We start from the raw sequence: 20,859 nt of genomic DNA on the forward strand, positions 1-20,859 counted from the left end.
GTTTTACAATTTGTTACTGGACAAATAGTCTGTTTCCTTCAAGCACAGCCTCACAAAGATGATTAACATATAATATGCCTAACATATTTTTTTTCTGAAGTAGAGGTATATTTTGACCTCTGCAACTGGTATTATTTCAAAAGTTTTGTTCTTCTTTGTTTCTAATAAATCTTAAATTGGACTTGTTATTTCCCTTAGGAGATTAAAGGTATCTACTCTACTACCTGTTGCGCATTTTTACTAGGCTTATTCCAGTTCTGGCTGCTTCCAGTGGGAAACCTCTGAATGTCATGCAAACTCCTGCATGATAGCCAGTGGGCTATATCATAGCTCTGGGGACAAACTGTCCAACAAACAGAAAGAGAAAAGTGAATCCTCTTTATAACCTTTAGAGCTCCTCTTGTTTAAGCTTTCCCTGATTCTGTATTTTGTACATTTTATTATTTAATTCCACTGCTAACGCTCATCTCAACCCTTCTCTCACAAATGTGCAGAATAACTCTTGAGAAACAAGGAAATGGAAACTGCACAAAACCCACTTGGCCTCAGGTGGAAGGAAATCACAAATACCCTCTTTTCTCTTCCTTTAAGCTGCTCCCGGAAATCAAGAGGAAGTGTGCAAGGTGACACACCCACACACCCCTTTTACCTTTATTGTGATATTTCTGCCATGAAACCTTACAAATTGCTTCTTTCATCCACATACTTCTCCACATTCTAGGTCCAGAAGTGGCAGTTGAAATACCAGAGCATGAAATAAATCGGTTCACATTTCTCTTACTCAAGAAAGAAAGTTCTTGGCCAAGTAACAACCACTTCCAGCCAGTTCTCTCTGCTTCCCTTTTCGGCCCAGGAGATTTGGATACTGTGGATAGGCACAACTTTCTCTGCTGTGACAGAGAACAGAACAACAGCTCTGCTGGATGGGATCATCATTATGTGAAATAGCCTCCTCTGTGACTGCTTGAAAGGGGATAGTTTCCCTTTAAGAATTTTATAAATATCCTCAGAGAACAAGAGTCTCACAGAACTCAGGCAGTACAGCTGCAAGGGTTATTTTTGGCTGAATAGGGCCCTGTATTTAATTTCTTTTTTTTTTTAAGTGCAGTAAGGGGAAGACCAGACACTGCACAGAAACTTGTTTTAGAAGTTGCAGGAAAGAGGCGGTTTGTGCACACTGGGCTGAAACACACAGTTGGACCATATGAAAACCATTGCCCACCATTCAAACCCAAATTCTTGGGCATGACGAATATTTCATATGAAATCATTGTTCCCTGCTGACTCAAAGACTGCATGTTTGTGGCTTTGTCTTCAATCAGGCATCATGGGATGATCAGACCAAGGTCTGCTCTTTTGAAAAGCTCAAATCTCCTGCCATTCAAGTTCACATCTTAAGTGCAAATATATCAGTGTCAAAAATGCTGTTCATTACTGTCTGGTGTGAGACTCTCTCATGTCACATTTTTTACACATGCAGTATTTCTTTGTGCTGGTGCAGACAGGCCTATTAGAAGTGTCTCGGGGTATTTCTCTCCTTTCACTTCAGCCAGCATTAGTTACTGTAGTGAAAAGGAAACACACCTTTGAAATAATAAAAAACTGTTAACTGGTACTGAGGCAAAGGGTAGAGCCATTTTAACAAATCTATGTAGTGATATTATTGAAATCCTAGTAAAATACAATATATACCATACAGCACATAGTACTATACTATTACAGTATTAGTAGTATCTTGGAAACTGCCTGGGAAGATTTGGAATCTTGCTACATTGCCTTGCCAGTTGTCATCATTTTTACCAGAATTTTGTTTGTCTCTTTCTCAAAGACTCTGGCTCCCCAGGTCATATGATTATGTGAAAATATCAGCTTTCCATTAACAGATAAACAAAAAAACAGATTTTTTTTTTAAGTGAAGAAATACAAACCTGTAAGAATAAAAAGAAAGCAACTAGAGAGAAACTATTGAAAATAATATTCTGCCATGGGGAGATGTGCTTATGATTTTTTAATAGGCTGATTTGGCATGCAAAGTTTTAAAAAAATTAGAAGCCAGCATATTTGTTCCATAGCAACAACACAGTTATTTCATTCCTCTGTTTCCAGTAAAGAAAGTGAAATACCTGTATATATAAAACACACTGTAAAAGAAATGCATAAGTAAGTATTAATTTATGTTTGGCTGACCAAGGATTGCAGTCTCTCTGTAACTACTTGGAAGGTGAAAGCACACTTAAATGTCAGGATCTCTGGGAAAGAATGTCTCTGTTGCTGCAGGACATCTCAAGGACACAGCTGGCTATTCAGCCAGAGCAGAGGAAGGGGCCAGGGAAGTCAGTGGTGGTTCAGAATCTCTCCCAAGGGATCACTTGTCTCCTTCTCTCTGCCCAGCACCCCATTTTTTCATGTGGGCTACATGTAGGGGAAGAATTCAGAGAGACTTCCAAAGACATCTTAAAACCCAGTGTGTGTTTCTCTGCTGCAGATATGTCTGTTATTGGACTGGGCAGAAAAGGTGCATTTGCTGGGCATGGTTCACTGTCTAGTTAGTTTCAGGCAGATTTCTTTCCCTGCAAAATTGTACTTTGTTTCTCCTTTTTTCATGCAGTTTTCTAAAGATAACTTGAAAGGAAGAGTAGTGATTACCTTTTTTATATCGCTAAGCTTTAAAGACAATTTTGACTGTTAACTAGTCAAAAAGATAATCAATTTTCATTTTTTAAATATACACTTTAAAAATTACTTCCTTGTGTAAATACTGTCATTCCAGAAACAGTACAACTCTTGCTTTTTTGAGCCTGGAACATTGCATAGCAGTGGGGATCTACAGAATGAGCTGTCAGGTTGCAAAACAAGATGGAAGAGAGTCTGCAAATAGTTTTGAGTAAGAAATAAACTTCCTTTAATACCAACAGAAGCTTTTTTTTACATAAAGTGCCCTAAATATTTGTGACACTGTCTGCAACAGTGAAATAAATGTGCTTGAGTCTTGGCTCTGGCACTGAGGCGAACTATCATGGGACAGCCTGTGTCCCTACTGCTACACTCTCTTATTCTCCCAAACAGAATGGTCATACACAGACCACCTGCTGGGAATGATCTGGCACCCATATTAGCTCCAGGAATTGGTAGGCAAAGTATTAATTAATCTAGGCCTAAACCATGACAGGGAAGATTTTAAGAATTATTTGGTACAGAAAACTAAATTCCAGTTCTGAAGGATGTTCCTGAGTGCTACTTTATTTCTTTTATATAGCTGCAACCTATTTCTTCACTTTAAGTTATAACAGAATCCGAGAATAAGCAGAGTTGGAAGAGATTCACAAAGGTCATTGAGTCTAACTCCTGCCTCTGCACAGCACCATCCCCAAGGTCACACTGTGTGCCTGAGAGCGTTGTCCAAATGCTTCTTGAACTCTGTCAGGCTGGTGCTGTGACCACTTCCCTGGGGAGCCTGTTCCAGTGCCTGACCACCTTCTGGGGGAAGAACCTTTTCCTGATATCCAACCCAAACCGCCCCTGACACAACTCCAGGCCATTTCCTTGGGTCATGTCACTCATCAGCACAGAGAAGACAGGCCTGTCTGCCCCTCCACTTCCCCTCCCAAGGATGTTGTACTGCAACGCGATCTCCTCAGTCTCCTCCAGGCTGAACAGACCAGGTGAACTCAGCTGCTCCTCATATGGCTTCCTTGAAGTCCATTTGCCATCTTCATTGCCCTGCTTTGGATGGTCTCTTACAGTTTAAGAATATTAGTGATTGAGAGATAGGGACATACGAGTTGAGATCAGAAGCCAATTTTATTGAGTATACAAGGCATTTATATAGGTTTTACTTGTATGGCACTTACATAGGGTTCTATTTTTGGTAACAATTCCTATTGGTTACACATTCTTCATGACATCACTTCACTTGGTAACATTATCTTATCACAAAGCTTCACAATCTGTTTCTTGGTCACTTATTGCTCAGGGAGCACTTACCTGTGTCTGTCTCTCCCAAAGATTCTACTCGATCAGGCCTAAGATATCAGGCTCCTTTCTCAGTTCCATTGTACTCTCTGTTTTATTCCCCATAAATAACTTCATAATATTGTAGCACCTAGAACTGCCCCCAGCACTCGAGGTGAGGCTGCCCCAGAGCAGAGCAGGACAATCCCCTCCCTTGCCCAGCTGGTGATGCTGTCCCTGATGCTCCCAGGACACACTTGGCCCTCCTGGCTGCCAGGGCACTGCTGCCTCATGTTCAACTTGAACCCCAGAACCCCAGGGTCCTTTCCATAGCACTGCTCTCCCGCCTCTCATTCCCCAGTCTGTCTGCACAGCCAGGGCTGCCAGGGCTTCCCCATCCAGGTGCAGAATTCAGCACTTCCCTTTGTTCAACTTCATAGGTTGGTGATTGCCCATCTCTCTAATCTGTCCAGGTGTTTCTGCCTTGCCTTGGAGGGTGTCAACAGCTCCTCCCAGTTTTGTACCGTCTGCAGACTTGCAGTATTGATATAAAAACTCACCAGTACAGCCAGATCATCAGAAAAACTTTTACTGAAATAATAGCCTGTTAAAAAGTAAGCCCTTAAAGTATGAACATGCTATAGACAGTGTAATTGTTCATGCCAATCAAATGTCTGAGGTAATCAATTGGAGAACTCACACTGAGCTTAGCAGGAATTGCTCTTGGGCAAAGCCTGTAGGTAAGTACAGCATAATTGCCAGACCTCTTCCCAGCACACAGTGCATGTCTAACTCCACAGTGGATGCCAGAATATGAGTAATGTACATGCAACACACTTTTTGCATATCCATACATGTCCTGATCTCCTATGCCTGACAAAAGGCACTTGAAGATAAACACTTCCATTTCTGTGACAGAATAAATCCTTATTCTTCTGCAGATTTTTAAAATTACCTCTTTTCCAAAGCATGCAAACAGCTCATTTGGAGAAATCAGTTCTTACAACAATGCAATAGCAGGGAAAAGTTGCCAAGTGATTTTAGTCATAGTCATAGTCATTTACACAGTAAATCATATGCACTTAGACTCCAAGTGAAAATGAATTCTCAGAGTGGCTTGGCCAGTGTTTCATGCAGTGTTTTGTTTGAGCAAAGAGAGGGTAGGAGAGGAAGGGATAAATAATAGCCAGAATAATGCCTCCATGATTGCTTTTTTCATTTGATATCTTTTTCCAGTACACATTAAGGGTGCTAAAATGATAAATATTTTTTTAAATATCATGTCCGCCTAGCTGTATTAGATGCAGCAATGCTCTGAGGAGCACAGGACAAACTTTCCATACAACAACACATTCTCTTTCCAAGAGTACCACAAAATCAAGCTAAGCTGGGTCACTCTAACTCTGCAGAGATACTGTCTCAGTGTGTGTGTAAAGCTGCAGCACTTGGGTTAGGAAAAGAGAAATGAGCTTCTCTCTGAGCTGACTGAGTCTCACCAATATAACTATAGTGGTGTGAGTAGAGTTTTTGTTCATTTGTATTGGTTTGCAATCAGAAACATACCCTATGAAGTGCCTGGGCTGCATTCAAGAAATCTCTGGCACAGTTTCCCTGGCAAGACGAAAGATGAAGATGATATTATGACTTGTTTCTTTCCCCATCATAGACACCAGTTTTCCATGTCCTCTCAAGGCAGAGAAACCAGAGGGTGCTCTGAATTTTTGCTCACTTCTTTACTGCCAATTTCAGTCATCTAGCAGCCAGGAAATAACATCAGTAAAGGCAGAGTGAGTGTGTTTCCATTCTATGGCTTTCTCTAGTCTTGGGTGCAGAGGGGGAGGTGCTGGAAGTCCTTGATACGTGTGAGAAAGCACTGATGCGTGCAAAACTCTTCAGCAAGACAAACTGCCAATATCAGGACATTTCTCACTGCACTGTTGGCTGCAGACTAGATGCCTCTGGTTTTGAGTCTGGCATTCTCCATCCTTAAAACAGCAGACACTGCACCTACAACAAGATAGGCATATGTTTTTCTGATACTGCCTCAATATCTGATTCCAACCTGACTTATCCCCACACACAAATGATGCAGCATTTATCTTGCTCTGATTCTAGGACGAAATTCTAAATTGTATTACAGTAAAAGTAATGATGTGATATACTGCTACAGTTCTCAGCGTATGAATATGAGGAAAATGGCACATGAGTGAAATTAATCACATAAAAGAAAAAATGTATTGGTAGAATAGTTGGGTTTTGCCAGTATAGCTGTAACTAAACATACAATTTCTGCCAGAATAGCCTTGAGTTAAAGATCAAGGCTTTTCAAGATCCAGCCAAGAGATCCATTCAGAAAATAATGTGGAATGTCTTCTGCTTTTGGTAAATACTGATTATCAGAATAAAGAAAAAGGTTTAAAAGTTTCTTTGAAGGGGAAGATGTATTTACCAACATAATAAGTTATAAAGCAGAAAGTCTACAGACAAGTTATTTGTTTGAATTTTGTTTGAATTTTGAATGGGTTGCTCAGAAAATACTTTAAATGGCTCGTGTTTCTTTATTTTAGCAAAGAGGAGATTTTTCTTTCATTTGGCTGGTTTATTTTCCAATGGTCCTGCTTGTGTTTCAGTTGATTTCAGATTATTCTATGGGTGTCTGTTTGTGAATGATAAGAGGAAAGACAAAAAAGGCTTGGATTCTCAATGTAAAACTCAAACAGCAACCAATGATGCACATTGCTGGTTTCCAGAAGGAAGGTGAAAGTACTTATGTAAATATAATTAATTTTGCTTTTTTACAAAAGTGATAACCTCCCAGAGTAGTGCAATGGTGATAGTATTTCTTTGTTGCTCCAGAAAGGAGTGAAATAATGCTTAAAATCTCCAGCCACACAGGGGTGGAGCAGAAGTTACCAAAGGAAAGGTCAAAGCTTTGGGTTCATAGTTGTGGAATTGAAAGATGAGAGAATGTAAAAGAGGAGGAAAACACAGGCAGACTTAAAGTGCAATGCTAATGATAAGAAGCAACATTAAGAGCTTCTGGCAGGGAATTTTCACCCAGCAAAGACAGAGGAGGGCTTTACACTGCATGCTAATACAGACAGAAAATATAGGAGAACTAATACAACCTAAGCATGTAATCTCCAGAGGCATTTACTTGGAAGAAAAATATTTTATCCGGGTTTTGTGGGAACAGTTAAGTAGTCCATAGCTTGTTGCTCTACCCTCCCAGCTCTCCACTAGTGATAATAGGCTCAGCAGACTCCTTTCATGTGACTCCTCTTTGCCACCCCATTATGTAGTTTCCTAAAATACTCTGAAGAGGGGAAGAAATAACCCTCTATACAGTGCAGTGAACAGAATAAAACATCTCAATGTTTCTGACTGAAGACCTGGCAGACTAAAATGCAGTGTTATGGTATACTGTTATGTAAGTGACAGGAAACTTTTTAAGTAAAATTATTGTTCTGCTTATCAGTTGGACATAAAACGGGGTGAAGTATGAGAACCATGGCTGTAGTAACAATGAGTGTTAATGGAGTAGACATAATCTGAAAGAAGTGCTAAAACTAGAAAAGTGACACAGAGGTTCAGGATTCTCGTCATGGTACTTGACTTGATAGGTACTTCCTGAATAATTGTCTTCTTATTTGGAAAGCACTGAGAGATGCAGCCTCAGAAGTCTGACAACCAACTTACAGAAACCGGCGTTGTTGTCAAGTGTCAAAGCTAAATATCCTGTTAATGAATTGGCTGGTTGCCACTGTCTGGAGATAATACAAATCTCAGACAAAAATTTGCATAAAGCACAAAGAGAGCTTTTCTTACAGGGGCTCATGGATCCAGGCTTTAGGACATTTCTTCTTCATAAAAGTCCTGGTTTGGGACAAGTAAAGTCACCCTAGGATAATAAAGTATGTTTAAGTGAGATGAGGGATCTAAGGAAGAAAATTTCACTGAGGAGGATCAATGATGGATGGAAGCAGATGAAAGTGTGAGATGGGACAAAAATTTAACAAAACCTGTGGCGGGGTGGGAGGAGGGGCAGAAGGTCTGAGAAGCTATTTAGAAACATAGCAAAAATTACTGATAATCTCTGAGAACGTTTGAATCTCTGCTGAAAAGAATTTTAATACAAAAAGGGAAGATGAAATTTAGTGATGCATACAGTAAGGTTACAAAACCTCTTAATTTACCTCTTAATGGTAAATTTAACAGAGAATATCCTGGTCTAACAATAGTACTGTGGTAACTTTACCACAGGAACACTACATTTTTGATGATCACAGCTCAAAGCTATCAATCTAAGAATAAGGGCACTGTAAGCATTTTGAGTGCAATTTAAAAGAGCCAAGATGAATTTAAAGAAGGCATTTCTAAGAGGAGAGAACTGGAAAGCCACTAAGCAGTTGCCCAGAAATCTTGTTCAGCAGAAAGTTCAAATATTAGGAAATATTTTTTGATTACTTAGAAAATGGAAGTAACAATTTGATTGAATTTTTAAAACTAGGCAGAATTTTCATAGCCCTCTTCAAAGCAATTATTGCTTCCTCAGATAAGAAGCTCTTAGATTATAGTATGTTTAGTGTCAATTTATCAGTTTAATCCCATGTAGTAAAACATAAAAATTCTGGAAAAGTGACAAGGTAAGTTCATCATATGGTACAGAAGCCTTGCTAAGCATGTGGCAGATACAGTTATAATTAAAAGTCTTATTCTTTGTTTCTTTCTGATCTGAGCAGTACATGCAAATTAAATCACATTGAAGGACATCAACAACACAATTTTTATATGTACAACCTGCTAATAAACCCAGAATTCAGTCCAAGATGTTCCACAGGGGACGAACAAGGAGTGATGTCATCAAAATCAGCCAGGGACTTCTATCACACATAATAAATTCTCTATCAGCTACATTCAGGACAGTTCAAATAATCTTTGGAGGTGAATATCTGATAGACAGTCCAACCAGGGATGTATCATAAGAATGTTTTTATTTGTTCCATAATGAGGCGTCAAAATACAGAACACATATATAAACCACAGCTAAAATCAAATTACAGGGACCAAATACTTCATGGGTGAGGATGAAATTCAAAATTATTTTGATAAATTGTAGGAATCAACTGAAATTAATAAAACAACACTGTATATACAATTGTGGAAAAAATAAATATTTTTGTGCAGAATTAAGAGTAATAGACTAGCAGATTTAAAAAGTGAGTAGGAGTTTAAATTATGCTGTTGATATAAATCAAACAGACATCATTCTAGGACATATTAACAGAAGTATAGTATATGTGGGCTACAGGAAGTCATTTTCAATGTAAACAGAGAAGCCTCTGCTGGATAATTATGTTTGAAATGCCATGGTTGAGACAAACAGTAGACAAGCTGAAAACAGGCCAAATGCAAGCAGCAAGTATGATAAGTGGGTTGGAAAACTTGATCTACACTGGGAGATTGAAATGGTTTGTTTAGTCTAGAAAACAGAAAATTGGTGGGAGACAGAACACTCTGTAAACATATAAAATGTCAGTAAGAACAGTGGGAAATTTCTTCTGTGAATGGCAAGAGTTGTGTAAGAACATTGAGGGACTGAAATTGTAGCTGCAGTGTGCAAAATTTGAACTTAGCAAGACAGTGTAAAACCTGAGGAATAGTAGTCACTAGAACATGAATACAGAAGTAGTAAGGTAGTTAATTATTTTGTATCAAAAATGACTTATTAAAGGATGGTAACAGATAGATATTTATTGTGGTAGTACTACAAGTATATAATAGACTTCTAAATTTAGCTAGCCCTGAATGTGACTAGAGATTTCACCGATGCTAATGATGAAAATATATGACTGGGAATTACACTAGTATGGAGGATATTGGTATCTGGCATATGGACTGGACAAGGAAAACAACAATTATTCAAAGGACACCAGTATTCCTGAACATGAGGATAAACACTCTTCTTTTCATTAGCTAGTGAGACAACTGTAACTTAATAACAATTTGAACATGGGTAATTAAAATGTTACAAAATGCTGGTCATGGAAAATGAGCTTGGATTTCATAATTAATCCAATTAAGATGACTCTAAATTAAACATCTGAGTAAACCAAGTACATGTAAAACAAAATTTCTGTTTTCAGGGGGACATGTTTTGATAAATTAACGAAATTCTCATCTGGACTTAGTAGTTTTGAGATCAGAATCATCCAGGGACCTGGAATGTATCCTGTCAATGGTGCAAAATATGTCAGGAAGCTGAATCCCAAGAGCAGAGAAGAAAAGTGTATAGAAGAGGCTTGAGATAATGGATATCTACCCATCTTTAAAAGATATATTTAGAATAAATAGCCATCTTACAAAATAATATACAAAAGTACAGAGAAGCAAAAGAAACTGTGTCTTAAAATCCAGAAGATGAGTATGATTAAATGTTAAATAGAGGCTGGAAGGAAATTACTTTCAGGACCAAGACTTGATATTACTCTTGTTTAATATTTTCGTAATAACTTGGCACATAATACGGGAGCTTTCTGATAAAATCTGCCAATAAAAAAAAAAAAAAGACAATAACAGGAAGGAATGGGGATATCATACAGGGATATGGATCACCTTTAAATCTTGAGTAACAAAAATGGGACAAAATTGAATAGGATAAAATGTTTAAGTCATGCACTTGGCTGCTAGTAACAGAGGGTCCTCCCCAAAACTAGAAACTCTATGCTTGAAAACAACTAAGGAAGAGAAGTACTGAGGTGTAAAGGGTCATTCCAGAATGACTAGGAGATTCTAATGGAACACAGCTGTGAATGAGGCAAATGCTATTTTATGACATACCAAAAGAGGTATTTCTGACACAAGTAAGGAATAGCAGTGTCACTGTATAAGATCTGGCAAAAACATCTTGTATTAATAGTACAGTTTTAATCACCCCTCTTGAAGGAAACACAACTGAAATACAAAAGGAAAAGGGTTACTAGGTTAATGAGAGAAACAGAAAGCATGTTTTTCAAAAAGAAACTTAAAAGACCATGATTGGTTAGAGCAACGAGAGAACAATTCAAAAGAGATGTGATGATTGCCTATAAATACATCTGAAGAACAAGTACCAGTAAAAGGAAAGAAGTATTTAATATAAATAATAATGCTGGAACAGAAACAAAAGGCTATAATCAGCCCTGAGTATGAATAGAAATTAGATACAAATCATTAAAACAAAGAAGTTCTTGAACTGTGTTCCTCTGAGAGTAATGGGGGCAAAAAAAACCCTAATTGCCTTTAATGGACAAGATAAGTTTATAAGAGGGATGATGTAACATAGCTTCAAATGATTGCAGGGATTGAATTTGATGATACAGAAAGACCTTTTCAATCTTGTGCTTTTGTTGTTATAAAAAAGTAATGAATTCTTTTGCTTTGTTTCCACTAAGGTAGGATATAAAATGTTTAATTTCATTTGCAGGTTAGAGAACGATGTTGACATTCTATTAAGACACCAGACACTGAAGCAAACTAGCTAAGAAAGTTTTCAAGAAGCACTTGAACAATTATTTGACGTGGCTTTTCTAAGTGTACTGAGACAAACTTACAGATATGGGTTGTTTTTTGGAGGTTCTTTTCAGCCCTGAATTTCTATTGGAAAATATAAGCTTGTATTTCTGGACTCTGGCTTAGTAAAACATCAAAAACCACAATTTCTATTAAGTCATTTACACTCTACAACTTCTGGAGATGTTTGCAGTGGTTCATTATTTATTATTTTTCCAGTGTTTGGAGTGTTTTAGAAAATTCATAAAGTAAGCACAATTCCCAGCTGGAGACTGGAAGACTTTGGCTTTCATACCTGGAGATTCTGGTATACACACAGAAGAATACCATTATTGTATTTTGCATTCTCTACCAGAGAAGATGCAGTCTTGTGTGAGCTCCATTGTAAAACTTTTCTTCTCTGAACTTTGTTCCAGAGTGGCAACAGGATTCTCTGTTCCATCATTCTGGACCACTGGCAGGGACCGTCAATAATAAATTGTGATGATGAGAATGGCAAAACATGCATGCACATTGCTGCTGCTGCAGGCTACAGTGATATCATCAGTGAGCTGGCTAAAGTCCCAAAGTGCAACCTGCAGGCCCTTGATGTGGATGACAGGTAACCATGGAAACTCTGAAATTGCTGCTTTCTTTCTAATAGCCTGAGACCAGCTCTGTTTACTATATAATCATGTTTCCTGTTTCACAGGTCATGGCCTAGTAATGCCCTGCACTCCACAGAGAGCTGTGCTTGTTCAGAAACACTACAAACCAGTCCAGCTCACATGTATCATACTTAGGATGATAATTGACTAGAAGGAATTATATTTAGCTTTCTGTTTGTGCTAGAAAAAGAGACTATTTGTGTAAGGACTTTGCCACCACTTACCTGTTTCTTTCAATAAAAAGTGAACATTCTTTTTGAAACAATAGAATCCTGCAACTTGAAGCCATGATCCTGTTGTTGTTTTTATTTAAGAAATGGCAGCATTCTTTTGTTGTATTTAAGTCAAAATTACCATACTCCTATAGGACCAGAGGAGCCTCACGTTCCATTCTGAAAAGACCTGTGATTCCTTCTGTGATTAAAACTCTATTTCATAAGTACAGAAGAGTCATCTTTCCTTTTTTTCACTCCACACCTACCTTCCTTGGAACTTTGCTCATAAGCTTATTTAATGCGAAGAGATCTAGCTGGCTGTTCATGTTGATCATCCTGCAGTGAAGCAAAAGCCAAGGTTTTCTTGGCTTAGGCCTTCAGGTACTTAAAATAATATCATTCTTAATGGAAAAGTGCAATAAAATGGAACAGAAATAAAATTAACAGGGTTCTTGAGCAGTTTCTAAACATCATTAAAATGTAGTTGATGTTTCTATGGAAAGAAGAGCAAAGGGAGGAGATTGCCTACACTTCAAAATTCATTAAGACATTTCACCTATTCCAGTCATTAAGACTATTCCACCTATTCCAATATCTGTGCTCAGACATTTCCACAGAATACATTATCCTTGGAGAGGGAAAAATAAGCTTTTCACTACAAACACATATATAAGATTTTCATTCTATTGTGTTTCTGATTGCACCCAATCCAAGATCACTGGGACTGAAAAGGAATACAATTTATTTTTTTTTTCTTAAATGCTTTTTGTGTAGGGTTGTCTGTGATTTCAGGTTTTCCACAAGAGCAAAATACTACAATTTGGAAACTGGACAAAAGTTTCCAAATACAAGATGCAAATTTTCTGCCAAGCACAAAATCAGTTTGATTCTCCTGCAGAGATTCAAAACTATATGTGTTCTGGTTTCTGCCTATTGCAGAACTCAGGAACTGGCAAAGTGCCAGTCTGGTCGATGTGTTCAGTCCTTGTCATTCATCTGGGAGGGGCTTTTCTTATTACCTTCATGTATTTTTTCCCTTTCCTGTAGGACTCCTTTGCACTGGGCTGCAGCAGCAGGGAAAGCTGACTGTGTGCAGACACTGCTAGAACTGGGGATAGACAGCAGCCCTCGAGACATCAATGAGAACACTCCTCTGACATATGCAATATACTGTGGGCACACTGCATGCATCAAGTTGCTGTCTCAGGAGAACAGGTAAAAGTAAATTTCACATCTTGCTCACATATTGCCACTGACTAGAAAATAAATTTATTGCTTATTGAATACTACTGAAGGGTTTGAGACCTTGGTGGTGCTTTCTTGATTCATTGGCAATACTCATTTCATTTTCCACCAATGTTACAACCTCACAATCAGTTCTCTACCAAAGACTCCTCACTGAGGTTGTTCTACCACTCTACCAAGCAGCAGAGGGTTCTGAAGAAGATGTACATATAGCTCTTGCTCAGTCACCTTCATATAGAAAATTTGTGTAACAGAATTTCAGCCCTCAGATATATGTACCTTTCACTTCTTTGAAATCTCTGTGCCTTATCTGTGTGCTCATGTCAGACACATAGGCTGAGTACAAAAGCAGCTTTGACAGGCAATAAAATAAATCTCCAGTTTTCGTCCTCAGAGTAAGGGATTGGTAGTATTATCCTAGCCTTCTTCAGTTCTCTACCTTGATGTGGTTTTTTTTCTGAGTTCTTGTATGTTAAAAAGTATAACAAAATACTTAATGGTTACAATCTTCCTTTCTTTGTATTCGTCCTTTTTCGGTAGCTGTTTTTTAATTAGTTTGCATTCTTCTACTTCAAGTATGCACTTATATTTTTCTCCCCATTTCTTTGTGCTTTCACCACCTTTCCAGTCAGAAGTTAGTATTATGTCCTATGCCTCAAATGTGAGGCACAGGTAATATTACCTCTCCCCAGTCTCCTACACTCTGTCTATTAGAGAAGGTAGGAGATTATCCAAAATTTCATCTCAAAACAAAGACAGCAATACTGACACCATTTTCGGTTTTGCCTTTTTCTTTTTTATATGTTCTTTGTATTCTTCGCGCATATATATTTGTAACTTTGTAGCCTGTTGTACTAGTGTCTAGTTTTCCCAGTAATTTTCCATGGCCTTTCTCTAGGCAGAAAGACAAAAACAAATTCCAGAGCTCCAAGCCCCAAGGGGTATAAGGCCCTTACACTGTCTTGGTTCTTCCTGGCTACCAAGGTTGAGAACAACTGTTCTAGATACACTCCCATGGACAAAGTGTAACTAGTACCAAGGGAGGGGCTCCAGAGAAGGGGCTTGACCTGGAGGGGATTTCCATCACCACTTGTTCTCCTAATTGATGTTCTTGTATCAATTATGCTAACTTCCTAAAACCTATAAAAATGTACTCAACCTTGTGGGGGTGGGCTTTTGTGGACATCTTTCCATAACTGCCCCTGAAGGTTCACTTTTATAATGGTTCACTTTTATATTACCTCCCATACTAAAAATACCTTGAGTTTAATTTCTAATTTGGAAAAGGCAACAATACCAGTATAAGTAATTATCTTGACTAATCTGAAACTGTGCTGGACTTCTTTAGCACAAGCAAGGCAAGAGAAAGGGCTAGAAGTGAAAGGGGGAATGGGAAAGATTAAAAAGGAAGGGGGCAGTAGGAATGGTGAACTAGAGCCTTTTTTTAGTGTTTGCAATGACTGGAGATACCTTTCCAAAAGTGACATAATACAAAGACCACCTGATTTAAAAGACCACAGGATGATCTTCTCATTATCATTAATCTTCACATCTGGTAGATGCCTATGATGGTTTGGCATTTAGGGGAAAAAAAAAAAAAAATTAAATTAGAAAACATGGAAGTGAGGGCTTTGAGAGAAGCTACTGGACTTTATTCTCTGCTTGAGACCTGGCCAATAGCTGGCCATTTCTGAGAATTGACAGTATTGTTCACCACTGAAAAGTGAGATCAGCTCTGTGAATACCAGTTTTTAAACCTAAGCCCAGGAGCTTCTGGCTCTTTTTTGTTTCCATCTCTAAAAGGTAACAGAACTGCATCTGGCTCCCGTTCCCCCCGCAGGCCTGTGCGGCCCGGCAGGGGCTGGGCTCGGCCTGCCGTGGCTCCCGGACGGGGGATGGAGCCTGTGGGACTTTCCCCAGTCCTGGGCTGGGGCCAGGCTCTGCTACGGCCCTCCCAGGAAGCCATCTGGGTCCCGTTCCAGTGGGGTGTCTGAAGCCTTTCCCAGAGGGGCCCTGGCCCTAGGCCGGGCCGGGCCATGGCTGCTGACATCTCGCCAATATCCTCCCGCCCCCCCATGGCCGGGGGGGCCCCGCACAGACGGCTCCAGGCCAAAAAGCAGCCGAAAACCTTCAGCTGCCGTTCCAGCGCTGCCGAGCTGAAATCTGACACCGTGACTACCTGCTGCAGTTTGAGCCAGATTTTAACCCTTTCACTATCCAGATGAGATCTGCAGATTTAATCCCTTTCCAGAGAGAGGAAAGTGAGAATCATCAACATGTAAAGAGACAATATAAACCATCAAAGTCAGTGAAAGAAAGAATCAAGCCTCAGATGGAAGGAGAACGAGGAGTTGCTTTAATAAGCTGAAATATTCTTTTGGTAAGGCCATGGAGATGGGCAATAATATTCTGAAAAACTCCTTTAATTCATGAAAGAGTATTTGGGGGAAATGAAGTATTTCAGTGTGTAGATCTGAGCAAAGGTATCCATTGATGAGCTAAGCAAATGGTGGAGTAACTGTGATCCCATGAGATGCTTGAACAGAGAGAGAGAAATGAGAGTTCATAAAGACCCTTGGCCCCCAGGGAGAAAAAGAGAAAACCTCTGTTCCCAGAGATGATCACAGAGACACATGAAGAGAACCTTTGCCTTTGAATAACTCATCCTTAAAATAATACCCCTTGGGTTCATGGCCCATGAACACACCTCAGGGTGGTGTGAAAATGGGAGGAGAGCATGATGGCAGAGTTTTTTCTGGGTGGCTGCCAATCATAGGACTGAAAAGCCATGAGAAAACTGTTTTATTGTGGAGAACTCTCCATGGAATGATGAGAGCTCCTTTCTCTACAAAGACAGATGAAAAGATTATTGTCTAGTTGGTACTGCTTTAACCACCAGGTTTTGTCTCTGTGTTGTCAGCTGGACAATGGAAAGGTTGGGTGGTAGGGAGGAAAGGTTTCTGGAGGTTTTATGCTGGTTTCTTATTCTTGTAGTTCTGTTAATAAACTTTGTTTATTCCTTCTAAGTGTTGAGCCTGTTTTGCCTTTCTCCTAATCCATATTTCACAGGAAGAGATGAGTAAGTTTTCTGGTGGTTTTTAGCTAGTGCTTTAAAACCACTACAATGCCAAAGCCAGAAAATTTTGTTTGTTTTTTCCCAGATAGCTGTTCTAAGTTACATTAAGATGATTGTAAGGCAATTCATCTATAAGAAAGAGTGAAGTAACACAGCAGCACTTTCGGTCTTTGTTAATTACAAATTTGGGATCCTAATTTTCTTGAACCACCCATGCAAATTTATCTGGATAGAATGCTGCTGCTTTCATGGAGTAACACAGTTGATATTTTCTCATTGTTTGGTAATATTGACATCTCATTTTGTTTTATATTTCCAGTAGATCTGAGTCCGTTCATAAGTTTCCCTCCCAGAACAACAGACTTATAAAGAAAGAAGGACGATTCAGTATGCTGAACCAGATCTTCTCTTGCAAGAGGAAGAAAGATGATCAGAAAACCAGTCAGAAGGAGAGAAACAGGGGTCAATCTCCTGGAGAAGAGACCTCAGAAGTAGATGATATCATCACCCGTTTTGATTGCATTATGAACAAAAATTGCAAAGACGTTACAGATGAGTGTAAGAGCACCCCTGAACTTAAAAGAAAGAGCACAGACACTAAGTACCTCATACCAGAAAAGAAGCCATCAGCATGTCAGGGACTCCCACCCATCACCACCCAGACCTTCCCCCCAATCACTGCAGGCAGTTCCTTCCTAACTGCTTCCCAGAGCAAAATAACAAGCTTCTGCTCCAGCTCCAGTACCCACCATTTTCCACACAAATCTCAAAAGAGTAGGAGTGAGCACAACTTGCTGGACAACGCAGATAGCTGCCACGTTTTGCTGGATGATCCCTGGAACACAGACTCTAACCAAAGACTCTCTTACAAAGTCTGTACTAGAACTTCTTCAGACAAACTGATGAATGGCTTAAACTCTGACAGATCCCACCATGTGCTTTTGTGCCCTCCCTGCCTTCCCTCACTTCCCAGTTCTCCATCAGGTAATTTTTTCCTTCTCTATATCCTAAATCCTATAATATCTACTGATGTGGCAAGCTGAGTCAGAAAAAAGTAAGGACCAATAACATTTCTATTTTTAATTTTTTTTTTCAGTTTCTCCTTTATCTGGCCATCACAGATAGCATGTGGGTGGGACATCAGTTGAAAGCTGAAGCAAGGTGCTTAGATGTGGGGAATAGGAGATTTAAGTAGGTCTGATGAGCAAGCAAAAATGCAGATATCAAGAAAACATAAAAGGCACCTGAGCAATTAGTGCCTCCAGGTCATTTATGTGCTTTGTGAATTGTACATTAACACCCACTACTCTACCTGCTGCCTTGTGTCAACACCTCATCCTGGATGCAGATGTGTAAGGGAACAGTCTTGCCCTCAAATTTGTGACTGTGCTGAGAGCTGCTTCTGGAACCAACCAGGTCCAGAGCTATGCTGGACAGCTTTATGCCATTCCACTTTACCCTTATGGATTTATTCTGACTCCAGGCTGCAGTGGCACCCCTTCCCACCCTGAATGCAACCCTGAATGCCAGCTTTTTGGTCTGATGGTTTTTACGGTTTCTCCAAAGCTGAATTCAGGTTGCTAAATTTACAGAGATGGAACAAATACTTTTATGCTGAGGTCTGGTGTCTTGGTTTGAAAGACAGGTGTCTGCTAGGGAAGGCAGGAGCCTCTCTTGGAATGGAGAATGTATACCACCTCCCTCTGAATTATTATAATTTTGCAATTAAGGGGCTCTCAGGCAAAGATTTGGGATGGGAATAACAGTTCTTTACTAGTGTGTGTATAGCAAGGCAACCAAACAACAACAACTATGGCATTAAGGACAAACAGAACCAGGGACCCCGTGACAGCCTTCTCGGCCGAGACGGAAAAGGATGGAGGGGAGGCTTTGCTTCACAAACGCCCCTGGAGCAGTCGATACCGGTGCCCCAGCAGGACTCCCGGAACCACCAAGCTGGAACAGCAGGGATGAGCAGAAATCCCCTGCTGGTGGATGAGATGTGTCAGAAGCGGTGGCTGGATCCGCAGGACGTCCCGGCAGGGCGGGGCTGGAGCGCACAGAAACCCAGAGCAGCGCCGGAGGAGCGGCGGCCCGGCTCCCAGCAGGGCAGGGAGAGGCCAGCTCAGGATCCCGGGCACCGAGGAAATGCGGATAGGTCTCTCTTTTAGTGAGGCAGGTGTTTATAAGGTCCCGGGTCAGTGGCTGCTCTCACGAGCAGAGGCTCACTTCACAGAAGAAGCAGCTCCGGGCTGGCTTACACCCGTGGCAGCGATTTCCTTTCCCCGAGCACAGCAGTTCTCACCATCCTCCTTTGAAGCCCCTGAGCGAGAGAGCCAGGAGCTGCCCCAGCCCTCCTTTACCTGCCCAGTTCCCACGGTATCGCTGTCCCTCGGAGAGAAACTCCCCAGAGGAGAGAAATGCAACCAGATGCCTTTCTTCCCCCTGAGCTCGGCCACTCTTTTGTTTTCTTAAGTACCATAAGTGCCCAGTAGTCAGTGTTTCTTAGCAACTTATGGGAAAAATTCCATAGGTAAGATGGAACCAAAAAAAAAAAGAAATCTAGCCCCCAGCATCTGGAAATTGTAATGCAACAGTAATGAAGCAGAGCATTAGAATTCTAAGGTGAAATTGATACCAGAGTTTGGCTGGATTTGGGATCTAGTATTTTGGTTGACTCACGTCCATTTTTAAATGAATCTGCCTGGCTGGCCTGTATTCTGGAGTTGAGTTTAACGTATCAGTATCTCCAAATTAATCTCCTTTGGGGTTAGTCCTGTGCAAAAATTAAATACATCTAGCATGCCTTTTAATCACTGCAATATCTAACCGAAAATGAAGCAAGCAAAAGCAAACCTCAAACTTTCCAGAACACTTAAAAGGAGTAAAAATTTTACAAGAAGTTAATCTACATTTACCCCAAGAGACATGAGTGACATTACCCTTCAGTGGAAAGAGGAGTGAAGAGAAACCCTAAGAAGAGGCCCCAGTTAGCCACGATAGTGCAAACTGTGCAGAAGTCTAAGAGAAGTGAACTATAAAAAAGCAAATCTTTGCACACATGTCTGACACCTAGAGCAGAGACTGCAATTTCAGAATGACAGGTCATTATACATACATTGTGCAAATAAAACCTGGAAATAGCTTTTTCGTGTAAAAAGGAACTATTTAAAAAATGCCACTTCCTGAATATGAGGCCACATTCCTGAATGCTTAATAGAACTGCTCCGTAGGTGTCACCACTTTTTTACAATGCACTCTTCAGCTACTCACTCAACCATATGAGCCCCAGACTCCACATGCCCAGCAATGATTGCTTCTCCACGACTCCTTCTACACTAAATTCTTCAAGGTTCAGCTCACATGTGAAACACAAGAATACCTGCAGGGCTACTTTACAACCTCACTATAATAGGGTACAGTGAGGCTAAGATATTTGGGAGCATTGAACTTGAGAGCAATAGCAGGAATGATCTCAAACTGGATAAACCAAAACTGGAGGACAACTATTTCTGGGTAAAGTTTCCTATTGGAATTTGCTAGACTATTAATACATTTCATGTGGAAGTAACTACCATGTTATTTAAAATGTGATTCTAGATTTTTCTTAATATTGTAGTATACTACAGTCCTAAGAAAATGGTTATATTGGTTAAATCCTTGTCTGCTCTGGGCAGAAGGATAGGTGGTTTTCCTAGAAAAAATATTTCTGTGAATATCCTATGACAAAAATCTAGTTCTTATAAATGGAGCCATCTTTGCATGCCCAAAGAGAAAGTAGCAATCTTATTTCTTAGAATTTATTATCTCTCAGAAAATAAAAAGCCTGAGTCTTCTTTAAGCCCAGTTTTCTTTGTACCAACTCCCTTTAACAACATTTTCCAACAATAAAATTATTCCTGTAGCTGGCAAAAAGGACCTTCCTCTGAAACATGTGAATTAAAATCCTCTAAGGAGGAAAAGAGTGTCTGACAGGAATGCATTGCACAACACAGATACTGTCTCACATTTCTTCGTGATAAAAAGATCTGCTTGTCCCTCTTCATGCCTTTGTGTGTGGTTTAAATCTGTCTGCCCCTGTAATTAAAGCCACCTGACTTTCTGTGAATTAGAACTGCATTTACTGTATGAGCTCCAGGGCTTCCAGGTCTCCAGTGTGCTGTTCCTGCAGCGC

The 20,859-nt window shown here is 39.9% G+C and overlaps 1 protein-coding gene across 1 annotated transcript in view; it reads left to right on the forward strand.

The window, feature by feature from the left end:
• Positions 1–20,859, forward strand: part of ANKRD55 (ankyrin repeat domain 55) — a 47,541-nt gene that overhangs the window by 19,487 nt on the left and 7,195 nt on the right. The window contains exons 7-9 of the mRNA XM_058828077.1: positions 11,919–12,103; positions 13,412–13,579; positions 17,005–17,669. Coding sequence (XP_058684060.1) covers positions 11,919–12,103; positions 13,412–13,579; positions 17,005–17,669 — 1,018 coding nt within the window. The remainder of the gene's footprint in view (positions 1–11,918; positions 12,104–13,411; positions 13,580–17,004; positions 17,670–20,859) is intronic.

Source organism: Poecile atricapillus, chromosome Z (genome assembly GCF_030490865.1).
Source record: "Poecile atricapillus isolate bPoeAtr1 chromosome Z, bPoeAtr1.hap1, whole genome shotgun sequence".
Classification (NCBI taxonomy): domain Eukaryota; kingdom Metazoa; phylum Chordata; class Aves; order Passeriformes; family Paridae; genus Poecile; species Poecile atricapillus.